Source organism: Hyla sarda, chromosome 5 (genome assembly GCF_029499605.1).
Source record: "Hyla sarda isolate aHylSar1 chromosome 5, aHylSar1.hap1, whole genome shotgun sequence".
Lineage (NCBI taxonomy): Eukaryota > Metazoa > Chordata > Amphibia > Anura > Hylidae > Hyla > Hyla sarda.
The window spans coordinates 375,175,961-375,201,008 of NC_079193.1; the positions used below are offsets into that span (position 1 = coordinate 375,175,961).

General features: G+C 39.9%; 1 protein-coding gene across 4 annotated transcripts in view; it reads right to left on the reverse strand.

Moving 5' to 3' along the window:
• Positions 1-25,048, reverse strand: part of LOC130274471 (serine/threonine-protein phosphatase 6 regulatory ankyrin repeat subunit A-like) — a 158,268-nt gene that overhangs the window by 106,268 nt on the left and 26,952 nt on the right. For 2 of the 4 annotated variants that reach the window (XM_056522854.1, XM_056522853.1), the window contains exons 3-6: positions 17,888-17,986; positions 8,859-8,972; positions 8,673-8,777; positions 4,900-4,998 (exon numbers count right to left, since the gene is read on the reverse strand). In XM_056522854.1, the coding sequence (XP_056378829.1) occupies positions 4,900-4,998; positions 8,673-8,777; positions 8,859-8,972; positions 17,888-17,986 (417 nt within the window). Of the gene's footprint in view, positions 1-4,899; positions 4,999-8,672; positions 8,778-8,858; positions 8,973-17,887; positions 17,987-25,048 lie in introns of those variants that run through there. The other 2 variants (XM_056522856.1, XM_056522855.1) reach the window with 2 other exon arrangements.

Here is a 25,048-nt window from a genome sequence, read left to right on the forward strand (position 1 = left end):
TGATTAGTAGATAATATCACACATACACCAGGTTCAATTGAAAGCATTCTATGGCATAGATATCACTTATGGAGGTATTATGGGTTACATATTTTGTGACTAATTTTGTATTCCATATTTAGACCTGCCGGTCTAAGAGTATTTAATGTGTAAATCCACTTCAATTCGCACCGTTTTAGTTTGCTGGTCCGGTCCCCTCCTTTCTTCAGTGGGGGGACATGGTCCAACAGCATGAACCGTAATTCACGTTCAGTATGACCAAGTTCATCAAAGTGTTTAGCTACTGGGAGATCCTGCCGTTTTTTCCGGATTGTATATCTGTGGTGATTTATTCTAGTTTTAAAGTCCCATGTAGTTTCTCCTATATACAGGAGTTTACATGGGCACCATAGTACGTAGACCACGTAGGTGGAATTGCATGTCAAGTAGTGTTTAATCTGGAATTCCTCACCCGTAGTGGGGTGCGTGAACTTGTTGCCCCTGTGCATAAGGGAACAGTTCACGCACGATCTACAGGGAAAGGACCCCAGACTGGCACTAGTAATGTAACTTTGTTTGGAGCGTTTCCCACTAACATCTGCCCTAACGAGGCGGTCTCTAAGGTTACCTGTTCTCCGGTATGACATGAGCGGAGGCGATGAGAATTCCTCAACCATGTCATAACCATCTCTTAAGATATGCCAGTGTCGTCGCAATATTCCCGATACCCTCCCCGAAACATCGGAGAAGGTGGAAACAAATGCGACCCTGGGTGGGGACTTTTCTGATTTGGTTAGGCTTGTGGGGGATTGAGATGTCTGCACAATCTTTTTGCCTGCTTAATTCTATCAATTTGTGGGGATAACCCCGTTCTGTGAAATTTGATGCCATTTTGTTGAGGGCTGTTTCCAGCCTGTCGTCAGAGCTGACAATCCTTTTTGCTCTAAGCATCTGGCTTTTGGGTAAAGAATTGAGCATATGCTTTGGATGTTGGCTATCATACCTCAGAATAGCGTTGCTATCTGTAGGTTTGACAAACAAGTCTGTACGCAAGTAGTTTTCCTGTATCTCCACTGTAGTGTCTAAAAAATGTACCCTACTGGTGGAGTAAGATAACGTGAATTTAATGGTTGTATGAATGGAATTCAAGTATTCGTGAAAGGCCTGAAGTTGGTCTATGTCGCCTGACCATACGAGGAAGACGTCGTCTATGTATCGCCACCATCCCAGCACATGGCTGAAATGGTGGGACACATAGACGACATCCTCCTCCAGGTGGGCGACAAATAGGTTTGCGTATGTTGGTGCACCAACATACGCAAACCTATTTGTCGCCCACCTGGAGGAGGATGTCGTCTATGTGTCCCACCATTTCAGCCATGTGCTGGGATGGTGGCGATACATAGACGACGTCTTCCTCGTATGGTCAGGCGACATAGACCAACTTGAGGCCTTTCACGAATACTTGAATTCCATTCATACAACCATTAAATTCACGTTATCTTACTCCACCAGTAGGGTACATTTTTTAGACACTACAGTGGAGATACAGGAAAACTACTTGCGTACAGACTTGTTTGTCAAACCTACAGATAGCAACGCTATTCTGAGGTATGATAGCCAACATCCAAAGCATATGCTCAATTCTTTACCCAAAAGCCAGATGCTTAGAGCAAAAAGGATTGTCAGCTCTGACGACAGGCTGGAAACAGCCCTCAACAAAATGGCATCAAATTTCACAGAACGGGGTTATCCCCACAAATTGATAGAATTAAGCAGGCAAAAGATTGTGCAGACATCTCAATCCCCCACAAGCCTAACCAAATCAGAAAAGTCCCCACCCAGGGTCGCATTTGTTTCCACCTTCTCCGATGTTTCGGGGAGGGTATCGGGAATATTGCGACGACACTGGCATATCTTAAGAGATGGTTATGACATGGTTGAGGAATTCTCATCGCCTCCACTCATGTCATACCGGAGAACAGGTAACCTTAGAGACCGCCTCGTTAGGGCAGATGTTAGTGGGAAACGCTCCAAACAAAGTTACATTACTAGTGCCAGTCTGGGGTCCTTTCCCTGTAGATCGTGCGTGAACTGTTCCCTTATGCACAGGGGCAACAAGTTCACGCACCCCACTACGGGTGAGGAATTCCAGATTAAACACTACTTGACATGCAATTCCACCTACGTGGTCTACGTACTATGGTGCCCATGTAAACTCCTGTATATAGGAGAAACTACATGGGACTTTAAAACTAGAATAAATCACCACAGATATACAATCCGGAAAAAACGGCAGGATCTCCCAGTAGCTAAACACTTTGATGAACTTGGTCATACTGAACGTGAATTACGGTTCATGCTGTTGGACCATGTCCCCCCACTGAAGAAAGGAGGGGACCGGACCAGCAAACTAAAACGGTGCGAATTGAAGTGGATTTACACATTAAATACTCTTAGACCGGCAGGTCTAAATATGGAATACAAAATTAGTCACAAAATATGTAACCCATAATACCTCCATAAGTGATATCTATGCCATAGAATGCTTTCAATTGAACCTGGTGTATGTGTGATATTATCTACTAATCATTTTGTTTTTTTACCTTCCATAGATGTGAGAGGAGTCCCATGCACACGCAACCACACCTGAAACAGAGGACATCCACGCCTTTTATTTTTATTTTTATTTTATTTCTATTTTCAACCACTTGGACACCTGAGCACCCTAATCGCATGAAGAATGTGCACATTCGCAAAGATGGGGACGTGGACGCCCGGACGTCTTCTACACTACTGTGAGCGGACCAGGAGACCGACACCCGGATGGACATCCACTCGTGGTGACGGAGGACCGGTATGTCAACGGGAACGGATTCCCCGTTCCAAGACAACGCTCCAGAGTTAAGTGACATCCCCACCCCCACGATGCGCTGGTATATCCAGCAAGTTGCACTACACAGCAGCGAGAGGCTCAGAAATAGGGAAGCCAGGATCCAAGATGGCGCATATGGCAACCAGTGAGTGCACGCAAGCGCGGACTCACACACGTGCGTTTGTTTACATAGGTCATTTCCGGCTCAGATCGGAGCCAAGACGGAAGTGACTATCTTATGATGTGGCGTCCTCGTGTGTTTGGGCTGTGCGTGGCGCGCGCAATGGAACTCCTCCTACAAGGAAGGTACACTTACGGCATATGGACACTTATATCTACGATAATAACTTTTTTTGTGTACTTATGGATACGGATATGTTTTTCTTTTTGTGTTTGCACATATTCTTCATTACTACCAGGCGCCTTATGTTAAGATATGGTGTGTATTTTGCCCTGTATAGTATGATCATCCTCACATTATACCGTTTTCCTTGTATTTTGTAAACAATCACGTGATTCACTAGCTGTCACTTGTATACTATTTAAACTGCACATTGTATATCAGTCACTGCTTGACAATGCCTGTGTGAGACAGGCGAAACGTCGCTCCTATAGATGTTTGGTTGAAATAAAAGCCATCCATTCTTTTTCACTTGGAAATTGGTGTGCCGCCGCTTCTTTGCATATCTACTTTGGACCTGGGACCGGGTTATCCAGCGTGCACCCCCCTCCTCTACGTGTGCTGCCCTAAATTTCTTATCTATTTAGATAGATAGATAGATATGAGATAGATAGATATGAGATAGATAGATAAATATGAGATAGATAGATATGAGATAGATAGATAGATAGATATGAGATAGATAGATATGAGATAGATAGATAGATAGATAGATAATGAGATAGATAGATAGATATGAGATAGATAGATAGATATGAGATAAATATGAGATAGATAGATATGTGATTGATAGATAGATAGATAGATAGATAGATATGAGAGAGATAGATATGAGATAGATAGATATGAGATAGATATGAGATAGATAGATAGATAGATATAAGATAGATAGATAGATAGATAGATATGAGATGGATAGATGTGAGATAGATAGATAGATAGATAGATATGAGATAGATATGAGATAGATATGAGATAGATAGATAGATAGATATGAGAGAGATAGATATGAGATGATAGTTATTAGCTAGATATATATGAGATAGATATTAGATAGATAGATGTGAGATAGATAGATATGAGATAGATGTGTGATAAAGAGATAGATATGAGATATAGATAGATATGAGATAGATAGATATAGATAGATACCATAGATATATACAGCAACAGGAGAATACAGCAGCACACTGTTAGCACAAAGATATAGATAAAACATGAGTATATAGATACAACATGAGAAGCTATTCAGCTATGGTGCAGTAAATGAAAGTATAACATTGTGAAGTAATGAAATAGTGAGATACTTGGCTTGCAATTTGGCGGCCAAATAGCTTTTGTCTGTATTGTACATACGGGGGAGTGGCTACCTCCATGTTGGCTCTTGCACCCCACCCACCTCTATCAGGTGCATATAAGGTGTCTTGGATGTTCCAGATCCTGCGATGCCTGCTGATCTATTCACACAGAGGCATATTCATAGTGTAGGGTTCGTCCCAATGAGGTCACCTTACCATGGTGGGACGGTCCAAGCTATTTGGCCGCCAAATTGCAAGCTAAGTATCTCACTATTTCATTACTTCACAAATTTTAAACTTTCATTTACTGCACCATAGCTGAATAGCTTCTCATGTTTTATCTATATATTCATGTTTTATCTATATCTTTGTGCTATCTTTGTGCTTTGTGCTGCTGTATTCTCCTGTTGCTGTATATTTAGCCCAGCAGCCTGCACCTGTAAGCCAGGTCCATACAATAGTTTGAATCAATAGTGCTGGCCAACTTATCTTTTGTCTGTACCATAGATATATAGATATGAGAGATAGATAGATACTGTAGAAATATAGATAGGATAGACACTCACATTCTGACAGTCCACAGAAGCTCCATATTCTACAAGAAGTTTGGCGGTGTCCACGTCTCGCTTTCTACAAGATGTATGAAGGGCGCAGTCACCATATTTCTGTTGTTGACAGGCAGTATATATTAACATGTTATATCCTGAATGTATATAACAGGGCAGCAGACATGACAGTGTATATACCAAGGCAGCAGACATGACAGTGTATATACCAAGGCAGCAGACATGACAGTGTATACACCAAGGCAGCAGACATGACAGTGTATACACCAAGGCAGCAGACATGACAGTGTATATACCAGGGCAGCAGACATGACAGTGTATATACCAGGGCAGCAGACATGACAGTGTATACACCAAGGCAGCATACATGACAGTGTATACACCAAGGCAGCAGACATGACAGTGTATACACCAAGGCAGCAGACATGACAGTGTATACACCAAGGCAGCAGACATGACAGTGTATATACCAGGGCAGCAGACATGACAGTGTATACACCAAGGCAGCAGACATGACAGTGTATACATCAAGGCAGCAGACATGACAGTGTATACACCAGGGCAGCAGACATGACAGTGTATATACCAGGGCAGCAGACATGACAGTGTATACACCAAGGCAGCAGACATGACAGTGTATACACCAAGGCAGCAGACATGACAGTGTATACACCAAGGCAGCAGACATGACAGTGTATATACCAGGGCAGCAGACATGACAGTGTATACACCAAGGCAGCAGACATGACAGTGTATACACCAAGGCAGCAGACATGACAGTGTATACACCAGGGCAGCAGACATGACAGTGTATATACCAGGGCAGCAGACATGACAGTGTATACACCAAGGCAGCAGACATGACAGTGTATACACCAAGGCAGCAGACATGACAGTGTATACACCAAGGCAGCAGACATGACAGTGTATACATCAAGGCAGCAGACATGACAGTGTATACACCAAGGCAGCAGACGTGACAGTGTACACACCAGTGCAGCAGACATGACAGTGTATACACCAAGGCAGCAGACATGACAGTGTATATACCAAGGCAGCAGACATGACAGTGTATACACCAAGGCAGCAGACATGACAGTGTATACACCAAGGCAGCAGACATGAGAGTGTATACACCAAGGCAGCAGACATGACAGTGTATACACCAAGGCAGCAGACATGACAGTGTATACACCAAGGCAGCAGACATGAGAGTGTATACACCAAGGCAGCAGGCATGACAGTGTATACACCAAGGCAGCAGACATGACAGTGTATATACCAAGGCAGCAGACATGACAGTGTATACACCAAGGCAGCAGACATGACAGTGTATACAGCAAGGCAGCAGACATGACAGTGTATATACCAAGGCAGCAGACATGACAGTGTATACACCAAGGCAGCAGACATGACAGTGTATACACCAAGGCAGCAGACATGACAGTGTATATACCAAGGCAGCAGACATGACAGTGCATACACCAAGGCAGCAGGCATGACAGTGTATACACCAAGGCAGCAGACATGACTGTGTATATACCAAGGCAGCAGACATGACAGTGTATATACCAAGGCAGCAGACATGACAGTGTATACACCAAGGCAGCAGACGTGACAGTGTATACACCAGGGCAGCAGACATGACAGTGTATATACCAAGGCAGCAGACATGACAGTGTATACACCAAGGCAGCAGACGTGACAGTGTATACACCAAGGCAGCAGACGTGACAGTGTATATACCAAGGCAGCAGACGTGAAAGTGTATATACCAAGGCAGCATACATGACAGTGTATACACCAAGGCAGCAGACATGACAGTGTATATATCATATATGCGCCATTCTCAGCATTTCCATAGACAATGAATGGAGAAGACGCCAAGTACACATGCAGCTGCTTAGTTCTATTCACTTGCAGAGAGCTGAAGCACCAGGTTGTAATGCTCCCTCGGGCCCTGGATGCCTTCAATTAACTGATTGCACAGAGTGCTGGAATTGGTCCTCCACTGATCTGTTATTGGTGACCCCCACTAATCTGATATTGGTGACCCCCACTGATCTGTTATTGGTGACCCCCACTGATCTGTTATTGGTGACCCCCACTGATCTGTTATTGGTGACCTCCACTGATCTGTTATTGGTGACACCCATTGATCTGTTATTGGTGACACCCACTGATCTGTTATTGGTGACACCCACTGATCTGTTATTGGTGACACCCACTGATCTGTTATTGTTGACACCCACTGATCTGTTATTGGTGACACCCACTGATCTGATATTGGTGACATCCACTGACCTGATATAGGTGACACCCACTGATCTGATATTGGTGACACCCACTTATCACATATTGGTGATACCCACTGATCTGTTATTGGTGACACCCACTGATATGATATTGGTGACCCCCCACTGATATGATATTGGTGACCCCCCAATGAGCTGATATTGGTGACCCCCACTGATTTGTTATTTGTGAAACCCACTGATCTGATATTGGTGACCCCCACTGATCTGATATTGGTGACCCCCACTGATTTTTTATTGGTGACCCCCACTAATCACATATTGCTGACCCCCCCTGATCTGATATTGGTGACACCCACTGATTTGATATTGGTGACACCCACTGATATGATATTGGTGTCCCCCACTGATATGATATTGGTGTCCCCCACTGATATGATATTGGTGACCCCCCCACTGATATGATATTGGTGACACCCACTGATCTGATATTGGTGACACCCACTGATCTGATATTGGTGACACCCACTGATTTGATATTGGTGACACCCACTGATATGATATTGGTGTCCCCCACTGATATGATATTGGTGACCCCCACTGATATGATATTGGTGACACCCACTGATATGATATTGGTGACACCCACTGATATGATATTGGTGACACCCACTGATCTGATATTGGTGACCCCCACTGATCTGATATTGGTGACCCCCCCACTGATCTGATATTGGTGACCCCCCCACTGATCTGATATTGGTGACCCCCACTGATCTGATATTGGTGACCGCACTGATCTGATATTGGTGACACCCACTGATCTGTTATTGGTGACCCCACTGATCTGATATTGCTGATTCCCACTGATCTGTTATTGGTGACCCCCACTGATATTATATTGGTGACCCCCCCACTGATCTGATATTGGTGACACCCACTGATATGATATTGGTGACCCCCACTGATATGATATTGGTGACCCCCACTGATATGATATTGGTGACCCCCCACTGATATGATATTGGTGACCCCCCACTGATCTGTTATTGGTGACACCCACTGATCTGTTATTGGTGATCCCCACTGATCTATTATTGGTGACACCCACTGATCTGTTATTGGTGACCCCCACTGATCTGTTATTGGTGACCCCCACTGATATGATATTGGTGACCCCCCCCACTGATCTGTTATTGGTGACACACACTGATCTGTTATTGGTGATCCCCACTGATCTGTTATTGGTGACACCCACTGATCTGTTATTGGTGACACCCACTGATCTGTTATTGGTGATCCCCACTGATCTGTTATTGGTGACACCCACTGATCTGTTATTGGTGATCCCCACTGATCTGATATTGGTGACACCCACTGATATGATATTCGTGACCCCCACTGATATGATATTCGTGACCCCCCCCCCCCCCCCCCACTGATCTGTTATTGGTGACACCCACTGATCTCCTATCTGCTGCCTGTGTAATGTTCTTACAGTCATTGTGACCTTCTTACTTTGCTGGTGGCTCTGAGCTGGGCGTCCGTGTGAGTGGAGAGGAGCTCCTTACTGATCCCCACATTACCTGACTCGATGGCCAAGAACAGAGGAATGCAGCCGTCCTGGGGGAAACATTTCAGAGTGTTAGGGTCTCTCATATATCTATCTATCTCATATCTATCTAACCTATTATAAGAATGCACCTTGTCCTGGATGAGCCGGGCCTCCTTATGAGAAACTCTTAGCAATGTTTGGATAACATTGATGGCCCCATTGGGTCTCTGGGCCGTGTAGTGGAGTGGCAGCTGCTCCTTCGGCTGTAAAGATACAATGGACACTTATATGCAGTATATACTTTTTAATAGTGACATACAGTATATAACACATCATAGTGACATATAATAGTGGCATACAGTATATAACACATCATAGTGACACATAATAGTGACATACAGTATATAACACATCATAGTGACATATAATAGTGACATACAGTATATAACACATCATAGTGAGATATAATAGTGACATATAATAGTGACATACAGTATATAACACATCATAGTGAGATATAATAGTGACATATAATAGTGACATACAGTATATAACACATCATAGTGACATATAATAGTGACATACAGTATATAACACATCATAGTGACATATATAGTGACATACAGTATATAACACATCATAGTGACACATAATAGTGACATACAGTATATAACACATCATAGTGACATGTAATAGTGACATATAATAGTGACATACAGTATATAACACATCATAGTGACATATAATAGTGACATACAGTATATAACACATCATAGTGACATATAATAGTGACATACAGTATATAACACATCATAGTGACATATAATAGTGACATACAGTATATAACACATCATAGTGACATATAATAGTGACATACAGTATATAACACATCATAGTGACATATAATAGTGACATACAGTATATAACACATCATAGTGACACATAATAGTGACATATAATAGTGACATACAGTACACATCATAGTGACATATAATAGTGACAATACAGTATATAACACATCATAGGGACATATAATAGTGACATACAGTATATAACACATCATAGTGACATATAATAGTGACATACAGTATATAACACATCATAGTGACATATAATAGTGACATACAGTATATAACACATCATAGTGACATATAATAGTGACATACAGTATATAACACATCATAGTGACATATAATAGTGACATACAGTATATAACACACCATAGTGAGATATAATAGTGACATATAATAGTGACATACAGTATATAACACATCATAGTGACATATAATAGTGACATACAGTATATAACACATCATAGTGACATATAATAGTGACATACAGTATATAACACACCATAGTGAGATATAATAGTGACATATAATAGTGACATACAGTATATAACACATCATAGTGACATATAATAGTGACATACAGTATATAACACATCATAGTGACATATAATAGTGACATACAGTATATAACACATCATAGTGACATATAATAGTGACATATAATAGTGACATACAGTATAGAACACATCATAGTGACATATAATAGTGACATACAGTATATAATACATCATAGTGACATATAATAGTGACATACAGTATATAACACATCATAGTGACATATAATAGTGACATACAGTATATAACACATCATAGTGACATATAATAGTGACATACAGTATATAACACATCATAGTGGCATATATTAGTGACATACAGTATATAACACATCATAGTGACATATAATAGTGACATACAGTATACAACACATCATAGTGACATATAATAGTGACATACAGTATATAACACATCATAGTGACATATAATAGTGACATACAGTATATAACACATCATAGTGACATATAATAGTGACATACAGTATATAACACATCATAGTGACATATAATAGTGACATACAGTATATAACACATCATAGTGGCATATATTAGTGACATACAGTATATAACACATCATAGTGACATATAATAGTGACATATAATAGTGACATACAGTATATAACACATCATAGTGACATAATAGTGACATACAGTATATAACACATCATAGTGACATATAATAGTGACATATAATAGTGACATACAGTATATAACACATCATAGTGACATAATAGTGACATACAGTATATAACACATCATAGTGACATATAATAGTGACATATAATAGTGACATACAGTATATAACACATCATAGTGACATAATAGTGACATACAGTATATAACACATCATAGTGACATATAATAGTGACATATAATAGTGACATACAGTATATAACACATCATAGTGACATAATAGTGACATACAGTATATAACACATCATAGTGACATATAATAGTGACATATAATAGTGACATATAATAGTGACATACAGTATATAACACATAATAGTGACATATAATAGTGACATATAATAGTGACATACAGTATATTACACATCATACTGACATATAATAGTGACATACAGTATATAACACATCATAGTGACATATAATAGTGACATACAGTATATTACACATCATAGTGACATATAATAGTGACATACAGTATATAACACATCATAGTGACATATAATAGTGACATACAGTATATAACACATCATAGTGACATATAATAGTGACATATAATAGTGACATATAATAGTGACATACAGTATATAACACATCATAGTGACATATAATAGTGACATATAATAGTGACATACAGTATATAACACATCATATTGACATATAATAGTGACATACAGTATATAACACAGCATAGTGACATATAATAGTGACATACAGTATATAACACATCATAGTGACATATAATAGTGACATACAGTATATAACACAGCATAGTGACATATAATAGTGACATACAGTATATAAAACAACATAGTGACATATAATAGTGACATACAGTATATAACACATCATAGTGACATATAATAGTGACATATAATAGTGACATATAGTATATAACACATCATAGTGACATATAATAGTGACATACAGTATATAACACATCATAGTGACCTATAATAGTGACATATAATAGTGACATATAATAGTGACATACAGTATATAACACATCATAGTGACCTATAATAGTGACATATAATAGTGACATATAATAGTGACATACAGTATATTACACATCATAGTGACATATTATAGTGACATACAGTATATAACACATCATAGTGACATATAATAGTGACATATAATAGTGACATACAGTATATAACACATCATAGTGACATATAATAGTGACATAACAGTATATAACACATCATAGTGACATATAATAGTGACATACAGTATATAACACATCATAGTGACATATAATAGTGACATACAGTATATAACACATCATAGTGACATATAATAGTGACATACAGTATATAACACAGCATAGTGACATATAATAGTGACATACAGTATATAACACATCATAGAGTGACATATAATAGTGACATATAATAGTGACATAGTATATAACACATCATAGTGACATATAATAGTGACATACAGTATATAACACATCATAGGGACCTATAATAGTGACATATAATAGTGACATATAATAGTGACATACAGTATATAACACATCATAGTGACCTATAATAGTGACATATAATAGTGACATATAATAGTGACATACAGTATATAACACATCATAGTGACCTATAATAGTGACCTATAATAGTGACATATAATAGTGACATATAATAGTGACATACAGTATATAACACATCATAGTGACATATAATAGTGACATATAATAGTGGCATACAGTATATAACACATCATAGTGACATATAATAGTGACATACAGTATATAACACATCATAGTGACATATAATAGTGACATACAGTATATAACACATCATAGTGACCTATAATAGTGACATACAGTATATAACACATCATAGTGACCTATAATAGTGACATATAATAGTGACATACAGTATATAACACATCATAGTGACCTATAATAGTGACATATAATAGTGACATATAATAGTGACATACAGTATATAACACATCATAGTGACCTATAATAGTGACATATAATAGTGACATATAATAGTGACCTATAATAGTGACATACAGTATATAACACATCATAGTGACATATAATAGTGACATACAGTATATAACACATCATAGTGACATATAATAGTGACATACAGTATATAACACATCATAGTGACATATAATAGTGACATACAGTATATAACACATCATAGTGACATATAATAGTGACATATAATAGTGACATACAGTATATAACACATCATAGTGACATATAATAGTGACATATAATAGTGACATATAATAGTGACATACAGTATATAACACATCATAGTGACATATAGTGACATACAGTATATAACACATCATAGTGACATATAATAGTGACATACAGTATATAACACATCATAGTGACATATAATAGTGACATACAGTATATAACACATCATAGTGAGATATAATAGTGACATATAATAGTGACATACAGTATATAACACATCATAGTGACATATAATAGTGACATACAGTATATAACACATCATAGTGACATATAATAGTGACATACAGTATATAACACATCATAGTGACATATAATAGTGACATATAATAGTGACATACAGTATATAACACATCATAGTGACATATAATAGTGACATACAGTATATAACACATCATAGTGACATATAATAGTGACATATAATAGTGACATACAGTATATAACACATCATAGTGACATATAATAGTGACATACAGTATATAACACATCATAGTGACATATAATAGTGACATACAGTATATAACACATCATAGTGACATATAATAGTGACATACAGTATATAACACATCATAGTGACATATAATAGTGACATACAGTATATAACACATCATAGTGACATATAATAGTGACATACAGTACATAACACATCATAGTGACATATAATAGTGACATACAGTACATAACACACCATAGTGACATATAATAGTGACATATAATAGTGACATACAGTATATAACACACCATAGTGACATATAATAGTGACATATAATAGTGACATACAGTATATAACACACCATAGTGAGATATAATAGTGACATATAATAGTGACATACAGTATATAACACATCATAGTGACATAATAGTGACATACAGTATATAACACATCATAGTGACATATAATAGTGACATACAGTATATAACACATCATAGTGACATATAATAGTGACATACAGTATATAACACAGCATAGTGACATATAATAGTGACATACAGTATATAACACATCATAGTGACATAATAGTGACATATAATAGTGACATACAGTATATAACACATCATAGTGACATATAATAGTGACATACAGTATATAACACATCATAGTGACATATAATAGTGACATACAGTATATAACACATCATAGTGACATATAATAGTGACATATAATAGTGACATACAGTATATAACACATCATAGTGACATATAATAGTGACATACAGTATATAACACATCATAGTGACATATAATAGTGACATATAATAGTGACATACAGTATAGAACACATCATAGTGACATATAATAGTGACATACAGTATATAACACATCATAGTGACATATAATAGTGACATACAGTATATAACACATCATAGTGACATATAATAGTGACATACAGTATATAACACATCATAGTGAGATATAATAGTGACATACAGTATATAACACATCATAGTGAGATATAATAGTGACATATAATAGTGACATATAATAGTGACATACAGTATAGAACACATCATAGTGACATATAATAGTGACATACAGTATATAACACATCATAGTGACATATAATAGTGACATACAGTATATAACACATCATAGTGACATATAATAGTGACATACAGTATATAACACATCATAGTGACATATAATAGTGACATACAGTATATAACACATCATAGTGACATATAATAGTGACACACAGTATATAACACATCATAGTGACATATAATAGTGACATACAGTATATAACACATCATAGTGACATATAATAGTGACATACAGTATATAACACATCATAGTGACATATAATAGTGACATACAGTATATAACACATCATAGTGAGATATAATAGTGACATACAGTATATAACACATCATAGTGACATATAATAGTGACATACAGTATATAACACATCATAGTGACATATAATAGTGACATACAGTATATAACACATCATAGTGACATATAATAGTGACATACAGTATATAACACATCATAGTGACATATAATAGTGACATATACAGGGGTGTGGAAATTTTATAAAAAACTACTTGTCCACGGGACTAAAATGGAGCAAAATCTACTTGTCCCTTATGACGATCCACTTGTCCGGCCAATTTTCGCTTTTACACTCTCGTTTTTTCCTCCTCGCCCTATAATAGCCATAACTACCTACTATAATGATACCTTTTAATTTTTCAATAACATATTCTCCGAACCAAAAAAAAATATATATATATATTAATTAAGGGAAGTGAAATTGAAATAGTAAAAGATAATTTTGCAGATTTGGTGTTTTTCTTTTCTGCGCCATTTACATTGTGGTCAGATAACCTGTTAGTTTTATACTTTAGGCGCCTGATTACAGTAATACCAGATTTGTATCGTTTACGTCATGTTTTACAAATTCTGGACTTTTTCACATTTTTTTAATTGCCATTTTTTAACCCCTGTAGCTTTATTTTTTTTCCACATACCAGGCTGTATGAGGGCTCATTTTTTGCGCCATAATCTGTTTTTTGTATCGGCACCATTTTGGCATTGATCTGACTAAAAAGTCGCTTTTTAACTTTTTTTTCTGGGATATTATAAAAATTGCAAATCTGTGGTTTGGTATTTTTATTACATTTACCGTACGGGATACATAATGTTATATTTTAATAGGTTGTACAATTACACACGAAGCGATACCAAATATGTTTATTTTTATTATGTTTGCATGTTTTTATATAGGAAAAGGGGGTGATTTGAACTTTTAACATGGAAGGGGTTAATGCAGCGGTCTTCAAACTGTGGCCCTCCAGATGTTGCAAAACGGCTGTCCTGGCATGCTGGGAATTGTAGTTTTGTAACATCTGGAGGGGTACAGTTTGAAGACCACTGGGTTAATGTGTGTCTTTCAAACTTTTATTAAAACTTTTTTATTTTATTTATTTATTTTTTTACACTTTATTAGACTTATGAGGAATCATTAGATTCCTCAGACAGATGAATAGATTCTATTGAACTCCATTGATCTGTGTGCTCTGTGATCCATTGATAGAGCCTGGTCCAGCCAGGATCTATCAATGACAGAGCCGGGACAGGAGGAAGCAGAGGTAAGCCCTCCGGCTACCTCTATAGTGGATCGCCCCCCTGCGATCGCGCTGCGGGGGGGGCCATCCACCCCACTAGCCCACCAGGGAGCATTCACATCTCCCTTTAGACGCCGCTGTCAGCTTTGACAGCGGCGATCTAAAGGGTTAATAGCCAGCCGCGGCGATCGCCGCATGCTGGCTATTAGCAGCGGCCCCCGGCTACTGAGAACAGCCGGGGGCTGCAGAGTATGGAGCGGGCAGGAATCCCGAGCCCGCTCCATACATACTACAGAGCGCCGCATACATCTCCCCGTGCAGACGTGCGGGGAGTGGAGGCAGAGGACGCAGGTCTGCACGGGGAGCAATAAGCCACGCCCCCTCATCTCCCCCCGCACGTCTGCAGAACAGGGGAGAGAAGACAAATACACAGCTTCTCATCTCCCCTGCTCTGCTCCCGAGGACACAGGATGCAGAGTATGGAGCGGGCAGGAGTCGGCAGCCGCTCCATACAGACTGCAGATCCGCCGCACTTGTCAGGTCCGGCCCTGCTTGCCCGAAGCCGGGCTAAGGGCCGGGCAAATTCACCTGCCCGGCGCCCAAAACTGCTAGTCCCGGGCGTCGGGCGATAGAAATTCCACATCCCTGCATACAGTATATAACACATCATAGTGACATATAATAGTGACATACAGTATATAACACATCATAGTGACATATAATAGTGACATATAATAGTGACATACAGTATATAACACATCATAGTGACATAATAGTGACATATAATAGTGACATATAATAGTGACATATAATAGTGACATACAGTATATAACACATCATAGTGACATATAATAGTGACATACAGTATATAACACATCATAGTGACATATAATAGTGACATATAATAGTGACATATAATAGTGACATACAGTATATAACACATCATAGTGACATATAATAGTGACATACAGTATATAACACATCATAGTGACATATAATAGTGACCTATAATAGTGACATACAGTATATAACACATCATAGTGACATATAATAGTGACATACAGTATATAACACATCATAGTGACATATAATAGTGACATACAGTATATAACACATCATAGTGACATATAATAGTGACATATAATAGTGACATACAGTATATAACACATCATAGTGACATATAATAGTGACATACAGTATATAACACATCATAGTGACATATAATAGTGACATATAATAGTGACATACAGTATATAACACATCATAGTGACATATAATAGTGACATACAGTATATTACACATCATAGTGACATATAATAGTGACATACAGTATATAACACATCATAGTGACATATAATAGTGACATACAGTATATTACACATCATAGTGACATATAATAGTGACATACAGTATATAACACATCATAGTGACATATAATAGTGACATACAGTATATAACACATCATAGTGACATATAATAGTGACATACAGTATATAACACATCATAGTGACATATAATAGTGACATACAGTATATAACACATCATAGTGACATATAATAGTGACATACAGTATATAACACATCATAGTGACATATAATAGTGACTATGAGAAGTTTGTATCCATGGACTGAACACTAATTCTATTATACACCTATTATACATTTCCATAGAGGAGAGTCTGCACAACGCCAAGTGTCTGCCGGAGGGATGTAAAGCCATCACTGGAAACATCCTGTTATGTTTTGACCTTGATATCTGGTGGAACGCGATATGATGGTGAACACTTACCCCTCCAGGAAGGTTCGGATCGGCCTTCTTCACCAGCAGAAGACGGACTATCTCCTCCTTAGAACTGGCTGCAGCGACGTGTAACGCTGTCCGACCGTCCTGAAATGATATACTAAAATGATATACTAAAAAATAATATGCAAAAAAAAAAAAAACTACCTTTGGCACTCACCCCTTCTAAAACGCAAATTTTATTTCTTCTTTAAAAACAGGCCCACCGGCCGGAAACGAACAACTCCAGCCGGAGCCTTGGCTCCGGCTGGAGTTGTTCGTTCCCGACCGGTGGGCCTGTTTTTAAAGAAGAAATAAAAGTCACGTTTTAAAGGGGGTGAGTGCCAACACAAGTTTTTTTTATTCTTTTTTTTTTTTTAAGTATATACATTTGGGCATACTTTGCTTTGTAGTTGTGAACCTCCCCCACACGTTTTATCCCACATCATTAGGACAGGTATCTGGGGGGGGGGGGGGGGGGGGTATCTATAAGGGCTGTAGGTATAACAGTCAGGCAGTAGTGCCACCTGTGTAATTCTTCTGGAAAATGTATGCAGTATTAAAGGGGTATTCCAGAGAAAATCTATTTTTTTTTTTCATATCAACTGGCTCCAGAAAGTTAAACAGATCTGTAAATTGCTTCTATTAAAAAAATCCTAATCCTCCCAGTACTTAACAGCTGCGGAAGTTGAGTTGTTCTTTTCTGTCTGTCCACAGTGCATGTCAGGAACTGTACAGAGCAGGAGAAAATCCCCATAGCAAACCTCTCCTGCTCTAGACAGTTCCTGAGACAGACAGAGGTGTCAGCAGAGAGCACTGTGGTCAGACTGAAAAGAACAACTCAACTTCAGCAGATGATAAGTACTGGAAGGATTAAGATTTTTTTATAGAAGTCATTTACAAATCTGTTCAACTTTCTCGAGCCAGTTGATATGAAAAAAAAAGAATAATAATTAAAAAAAAATATATATATATATCTATATATATATATATATTTATTTTTATTTTTTTACTGGAATACTCCTTTAAGAATGCTGCTCTGAAGTATAAAACATGATGCTGAATGATGACAGATTTAACCTTTAAATGGCTGTGACAGAGAATGCGGCTATCGCTCTATGGGTAGTGTCAGACATGTAGATATTATCTGCAGATACACAGCGGCCCGCGCCATTCTTCCTGGAGTCGTCTTACAGAACAATTACAGTAATAATAGCGGCGGACAGACATATGGCGACTGGTCTTCGTACACTTGTTGTTTGCTCAGATACTGTAGTCACCAACAAAGCTTTAAAAAAAAAAAAAAAAGGATTCTGGCGCCCGTCCCATGGAGACCAACAGATTGATTCGCTCATGGACGGTTTTGATGTTTTGGGTAAAATTATTTTCGGAGACGCGAGAACGTTGTCCGCCGTATAAGAATAGGCCAGTATTATAAAGGACTCATGAGGGTTTTATGTACCATGCTGCACACTGCTTCTCCTCTCTCTGGCATAGAAGGCACATATCAGCCGCCACCAGGGGGCACTCACATGTTTTAACCACAACCTTGTGAAGGAAATTATAAGGTTAATCCATATTATCCATAACGGTGACTTCATTTTCTCTGACAAAGATGTCATTTTGAGTTACTGAACAACAGAGAAGCATGTGTGGTAGCTTGGGGGGGGGGGGGGTGCAGGGGGAATAGGGTTTAGCATTAACCCTTAACTGTCGTGACGCCAGGGTGCGGGCTCCTCTTCATATATGTATCCTACCGCCACCCGTCCCAGGAGCGATAGGGAGGAATAAAGGATTGTCCACAACCAGAATTGTAGTAAACTGGAAATAACTTTACTGCAGATTTTATGCAGGATGCAATTAGCAAACAGTCTATACAGAGGACCGGTACTTAGGTTCCTCACAGGTAGGTTGGGACGTTGTAGGAGATAAGCTTGGAGGATTTGCTTTACGCTGTTCTACTGGATTTATGGGTATTGTTTAGGTCCAGCAGTCACGTAGGATTAACGGAATTTGTATTGAGTAGACTGACGGTTTAGTAAGACTCTGGATTGGAAGGCTTCAGGCCTAGTTTGCTTGCGTAGTTGTGCAGAGCTCCGCTCGCTGTCATATCCCGAGGGAAAGAGAAAAGAGAGCGATGATTGGATAACAGCGCCCTTATATCTAAAGGGGCAGGCTCCAAGCTTATTGGTTCCCCAAACCTGTCAGTCCTAAAACAAAGGATTGTGGTACATCACATGACTAAATCACATGACCTGAAAGGTCCTTAAAGGACAACTGCAGCTTAATATACATTTATCCCCTATCTACAAGATAGGGGATAAGTGATTGATCGCGGGGGGTCCGACCGCTGGGACCCCCCACGATCTCTTGTACGGGGCCGCGGCTCTCCTGTGCAGGGGGGGGGGGTGCCTGCCGCAGCATGACGTTGCGGCCGGCACGCCTCCTCCATGCAGCTCTATGGGAGAGGCGGGGAGGCAGTGTTCTGCTTCCCCGGCTCCCCCATAGAACTGTATGGGGACGGGGAGGGGACGGGGAGGGGACAGTGAGGGGACGGGGAGGAGAAGGGGCATCACCGTCGACCTCTAGGTCGACGCTAAGCGCCTTAGCGCTCACTATGAGCGCTAATGGCGGCGCCCCGTTAGGGAGATCTCAGGGGGTCCCGGCGGTCAGACCCCCCGCAATCAAACACTTATCCCCTATCCTGTAGATCGGGGATAAGTGTATATTGTGCTGCAGTTGTCCTTTAAGCTTAGCATAACACATTTTCAATACATCACATGACCTAAGGTCCTGTAAGTAACCGTTATATTATTAAACATATGAAATATATACAATAAATTAGACTTTTATGAGGCGACTAAGGGTTATCCCACTGAGAGAATCCTAACAGCATGGAGGAACTCTGACTTTGGGGACTTACGACACAAGGTACAGTACCGTGACACCACACATGCCTGTGTCCTGATACCCAGGGGGCCCAAATAACTGTTACTGCCTGCACTCCGGCCGCACATATCGGCCGTGAGCGCATTGTTCCTACTCCCGGCGGGGGGGGGGGGGGGGCGGGATGCGCCCGCATGCGAATGCCGGCCCGTCACTCACCCAGTACTGCTGCCGCTTCCTCTCCTGTCTCGGCCCTGTCGCGTTCGCCCCCGTCTCCTAGGGCGCGCACGTGACGGAGCTCTGAGATTTAAAGGATAACTGTATGCTTCGCGTGCTATCGCCCCCCTGCTCTCGGCGTCCCTCTCACAAGATGCCGCTCCTGTGATGCCGGTTTGTGTATGCCTGCTTTTACACAAATAAATTCTTCACTGTTTCACTGCCAGATGGGTGAGCGCCATTCTAATTTCTATACGTTGGATTGCTTCTTCAGAATAGAGCCCCGTACTACCTTCCGAGTTGTGATTACCCAGCAGTTTGCTTATTCACAAGCTATACTTGTCAGCTGTACCGAGTGCTACTATTAGTAGTATTTACTGGTTATATGTAGTAATGTATTATAAGTGTAATATACCTTTAACCCCTTAAGGACTCAGCCCATTTGGGCCTTAAGGACTCAGACAATTAAATTTTTACGTTTTAGTTTTTTTCCTCCTGGCTTTCAAAAAATCATAACTCTTTTATATTTTCATCCACAGACTAGTATTAGGGCTTGTTTTTTGCGCGACCAGTTGTCCGTTGTAATGCCATCACTCACTTTACCATAAAATATATGGCGCAACCAAAAAAATACTATTTGTGTGGGGAAATGAAAAAGAAAACCGCAATTTTGCTAATTTTGGAAGGTTTCATTTTCACGCCGTACAATTTACGGTATAAATGACATGTGTTCTTTATTCTTTGGGTCAATACGATTAAAATGATACCCATGATAACATACTTTTCTATTACTGCTGCGCTTAAAAAAAAAATCGCAAACTTTGTAACCAAATTAGTACGTTTAAAATCCCCCTATTTTGAAGACCTATAACTTTTTTCATTTTTCCGTATAAGCGGCGGCATGAGGGCTCATTTTTTGCACCGTGATCTGTCCTTTTTATTGATACCATATTTGCTTATATATAAAACTTTTAATCCATTTTTATTGATTTTTTTTGTGAATAAAATGTTATAAAAAAGCAGCCGTTCACCGTATGGTACCATTAACATTTTATTTTTAATAGTTCAGAATATTTACGTATGCGGCAATACCAAATATGTATATACATTATTTTTTTTTTACATTTTTTGGGGGTGAAATAGGGAAAATGGGACAATTTACGTTTTTATTGGGGGAGGGGGGGTTTTCACTTTTTTTTTTACTTGATTTTTTTTTACTCTTTTTACTTTTATTTTTACACTTTAATAGTCCCCATAGGGGACTATTTATAGCAATAATTCGATTGCTAATACGGTTCAGTGCTATGTATAGGCCATACCACTGATCAGCATTATCGGTCATCTTCTGCTCTGGTCTGCGGGAAGGCAGATCAGAGCAGAAGACCAGTGGAAGGCAGCGAAGGCAGGTGAGGGGACCTCCGGCTGCCATGCTGGACGATCGGATCGCCGCGGCAGCGCTGCGGGCGATCCGATCATCCATTTTTAGTGACCACAGCGCAGCAGATGCCGTGATCTGTATTGATCACGACATCTGAGGGGTTAATGGCAGACATCCGCGGGATCGCGGATGTCGGCCATTACCGGCGGGTCCCTGGCTGCGATCAGCAGCCGGGACCTGCTGCGCATGATCCGGGCATTGCTCCGATGCTCGCGGTTATGCTTAGGACTTAAATGTACGTCCTGGTGCGTTAAGTACCAGCTCACCAGGACGTACATTTATGTCCTGTGTCCTTAAGGGGTTAAAGGGGTACTCCACTGCAAAACTTTTTTTTTTGTTTTAAATGAACTGGTGCCAGAAAGTTAAACAGATTTGTAAATTATAGCGGCAGATAAGCAGGATACTCAATGTATCATCAAAGATAAAGAAATGCGGAGCACTCACCCAAGCTTCTTCTGCAGTGGTAGTTTATTGCAAAACTTACAACATAGGGGTACACGGGAGGGGGAGCTGTGTGGGAGGACGCGGGGGGTATCGACTCGGTGACGGACCGTTGCGAGCTTCTGCGCTTCGTCAGACCGTGAATATCGGGATCACAGGAAGAGGTGTGCTTTAAAGGAGGTAGGTTATGATGCTACAGGTAACCTGTGCGCCATTGGTTGAAACACCGTTACTTATAAAACTTGTAAAATTAGGTTAGGGCAAGTTAAAAGCCAACATCTTGTCATCTTAGAGCAGTGGTCCTCAAACTGTGGCCCTCCAGATGTTGCAAAACTACAACTCCCAGCATGCCTGGACAGCCAACGGCTGTCCAGGCATGCTGGGAATTGTAGTTTTGCAACATCTGGAGGGCCACAGTTTGGGGATCACTGTCTTAGAGACATGCATTACATATAACAAATTTGTAAATTACTTCTATTAAAAAATCTTAATCTTTTTGGTACTTTTTGGCAGCTGTATGCTACAGAGGAAATTCTTTACTTTTTGAATTTCTTTTTTTGTCTTGTCCATAGTGCTCTCTGCTGACACCTGATGCCCGTATCAGGAACTGTCCAGAGAAATAAAGGTTTGCTATGGGGATTTTCTCCTGTTCCTGACACGGACAGAGGTGTCAGCAGAGAGCAGTGTGGTCAAGACAAAAAAGAAATTCAAAAAGTAAAGAATTTCTTCTGTAGCATACAGCTGCCTTAAAAGTACTGGAAGGATTAAGATTTTGTAATAGAAGTCATTTATAAATCTGTTTAACTTTGTGGCACCAGTTCATTTTAACAATAATTTTTCCACCGGAGCACCCCTTTAAATCTGTAACACATGATTGTATTGTTACCCAGAGAACCCCAGTGACCAGGTGAACCTCCCAAGTGATATGGGGAGGGGCTGTAAATCTCTTTTCCATGCTCTCGAGTTCCTGCTGAGGTCCAGTCCAGTGTTCCGGTGCCTGTGTCCGGCCATTGGAGGCCTCAAGCCTAAATCCCTGCAGCCACCAGTCGGTCCTGTAAGTCATCTCAATTGTCTGTCACCATCTCAAGTCAAGTCACCTATAGTCACCGTGGCCTGCATTATAGTCTCTTCAGTCACTGCAAGTCCCAGCAAGCCTGCGCGGTCCCCTGTGTCACTGGTCACCTCTCTGGGATATTGGCTGAACTGTATAGACTGGACCATCTGTCTTACCGTTACCCTTAACCTGGACTCTTTATTGCCCCTGCCTAACCCAGGATCAGCCGTATTACCTTCGGGTGGTTATAAGGCCAAACCACGCCTGGCGTCACAACAAGAAGGGGTTAATACCATCTACCCCTGGGGCCATAACAACATCTGCCCCCTTACACCCCACATCACAACCTGTAGCGCACCACAAATGTTATTGTATGTATTTTATGTATGTATATATTAGCCCGTGGGGATGGGGGGGAGAAAAATAAGGGGCACAAGGGCATTATGATGGATGGGGGGGGGGGGGGGGGGGGGGGGGAATAATGGCACGGGGGATTAAGATGGAGGGGGGGGGAATGATTTCCCCCCCCCCCCCTCCATATTAATACCCTCATGCCATTATTACCCCCTCCCTCTGATCCCCTTTTTGCCATATCAGATAATAATGGCACAAGGGGATTAAGTATCACATTAGTATAAAGGTAAGAACATGCCAATATGAAAATAAAGTAATTTCATGACTTATTTGTCCGCGGGTACCCCGCGTGAGTAAGTTCCGTGAGAATTTACGAGCGAGGGGTACCCGCTGACATACTTTCACCCTTTGGGGGTAGTGAAAAAGGTTGAGAACCACTGGTCTAGAGAGAGGAAGGAGTAATAGTATATCCATGATTATCTAGGAAGGTAAAGCCTAGTGATCTAGGATGGTGAAGGGGGTCCATAGTACATCCCTGGTGGTCTAGGATGGTGAAGGGGGTTCATAGTACATCCCTGGTGGTCTAGGGTGGTGAAGGGGTTCATAGTACATCCCTGGGTGGTCTAGGATGGTGAAGGGGTTCATAGTACATCCCTGGTGGTCTAGGATGGTGAAGGGGGTTCATAGTACATCCCTGGTGGTCTAGGATGGTGAAGGGGTTCATAGTACATCCCTGGTGGTCTAGGGTGGTGAAAGAGTTAATGGTATATCACTTGTACTA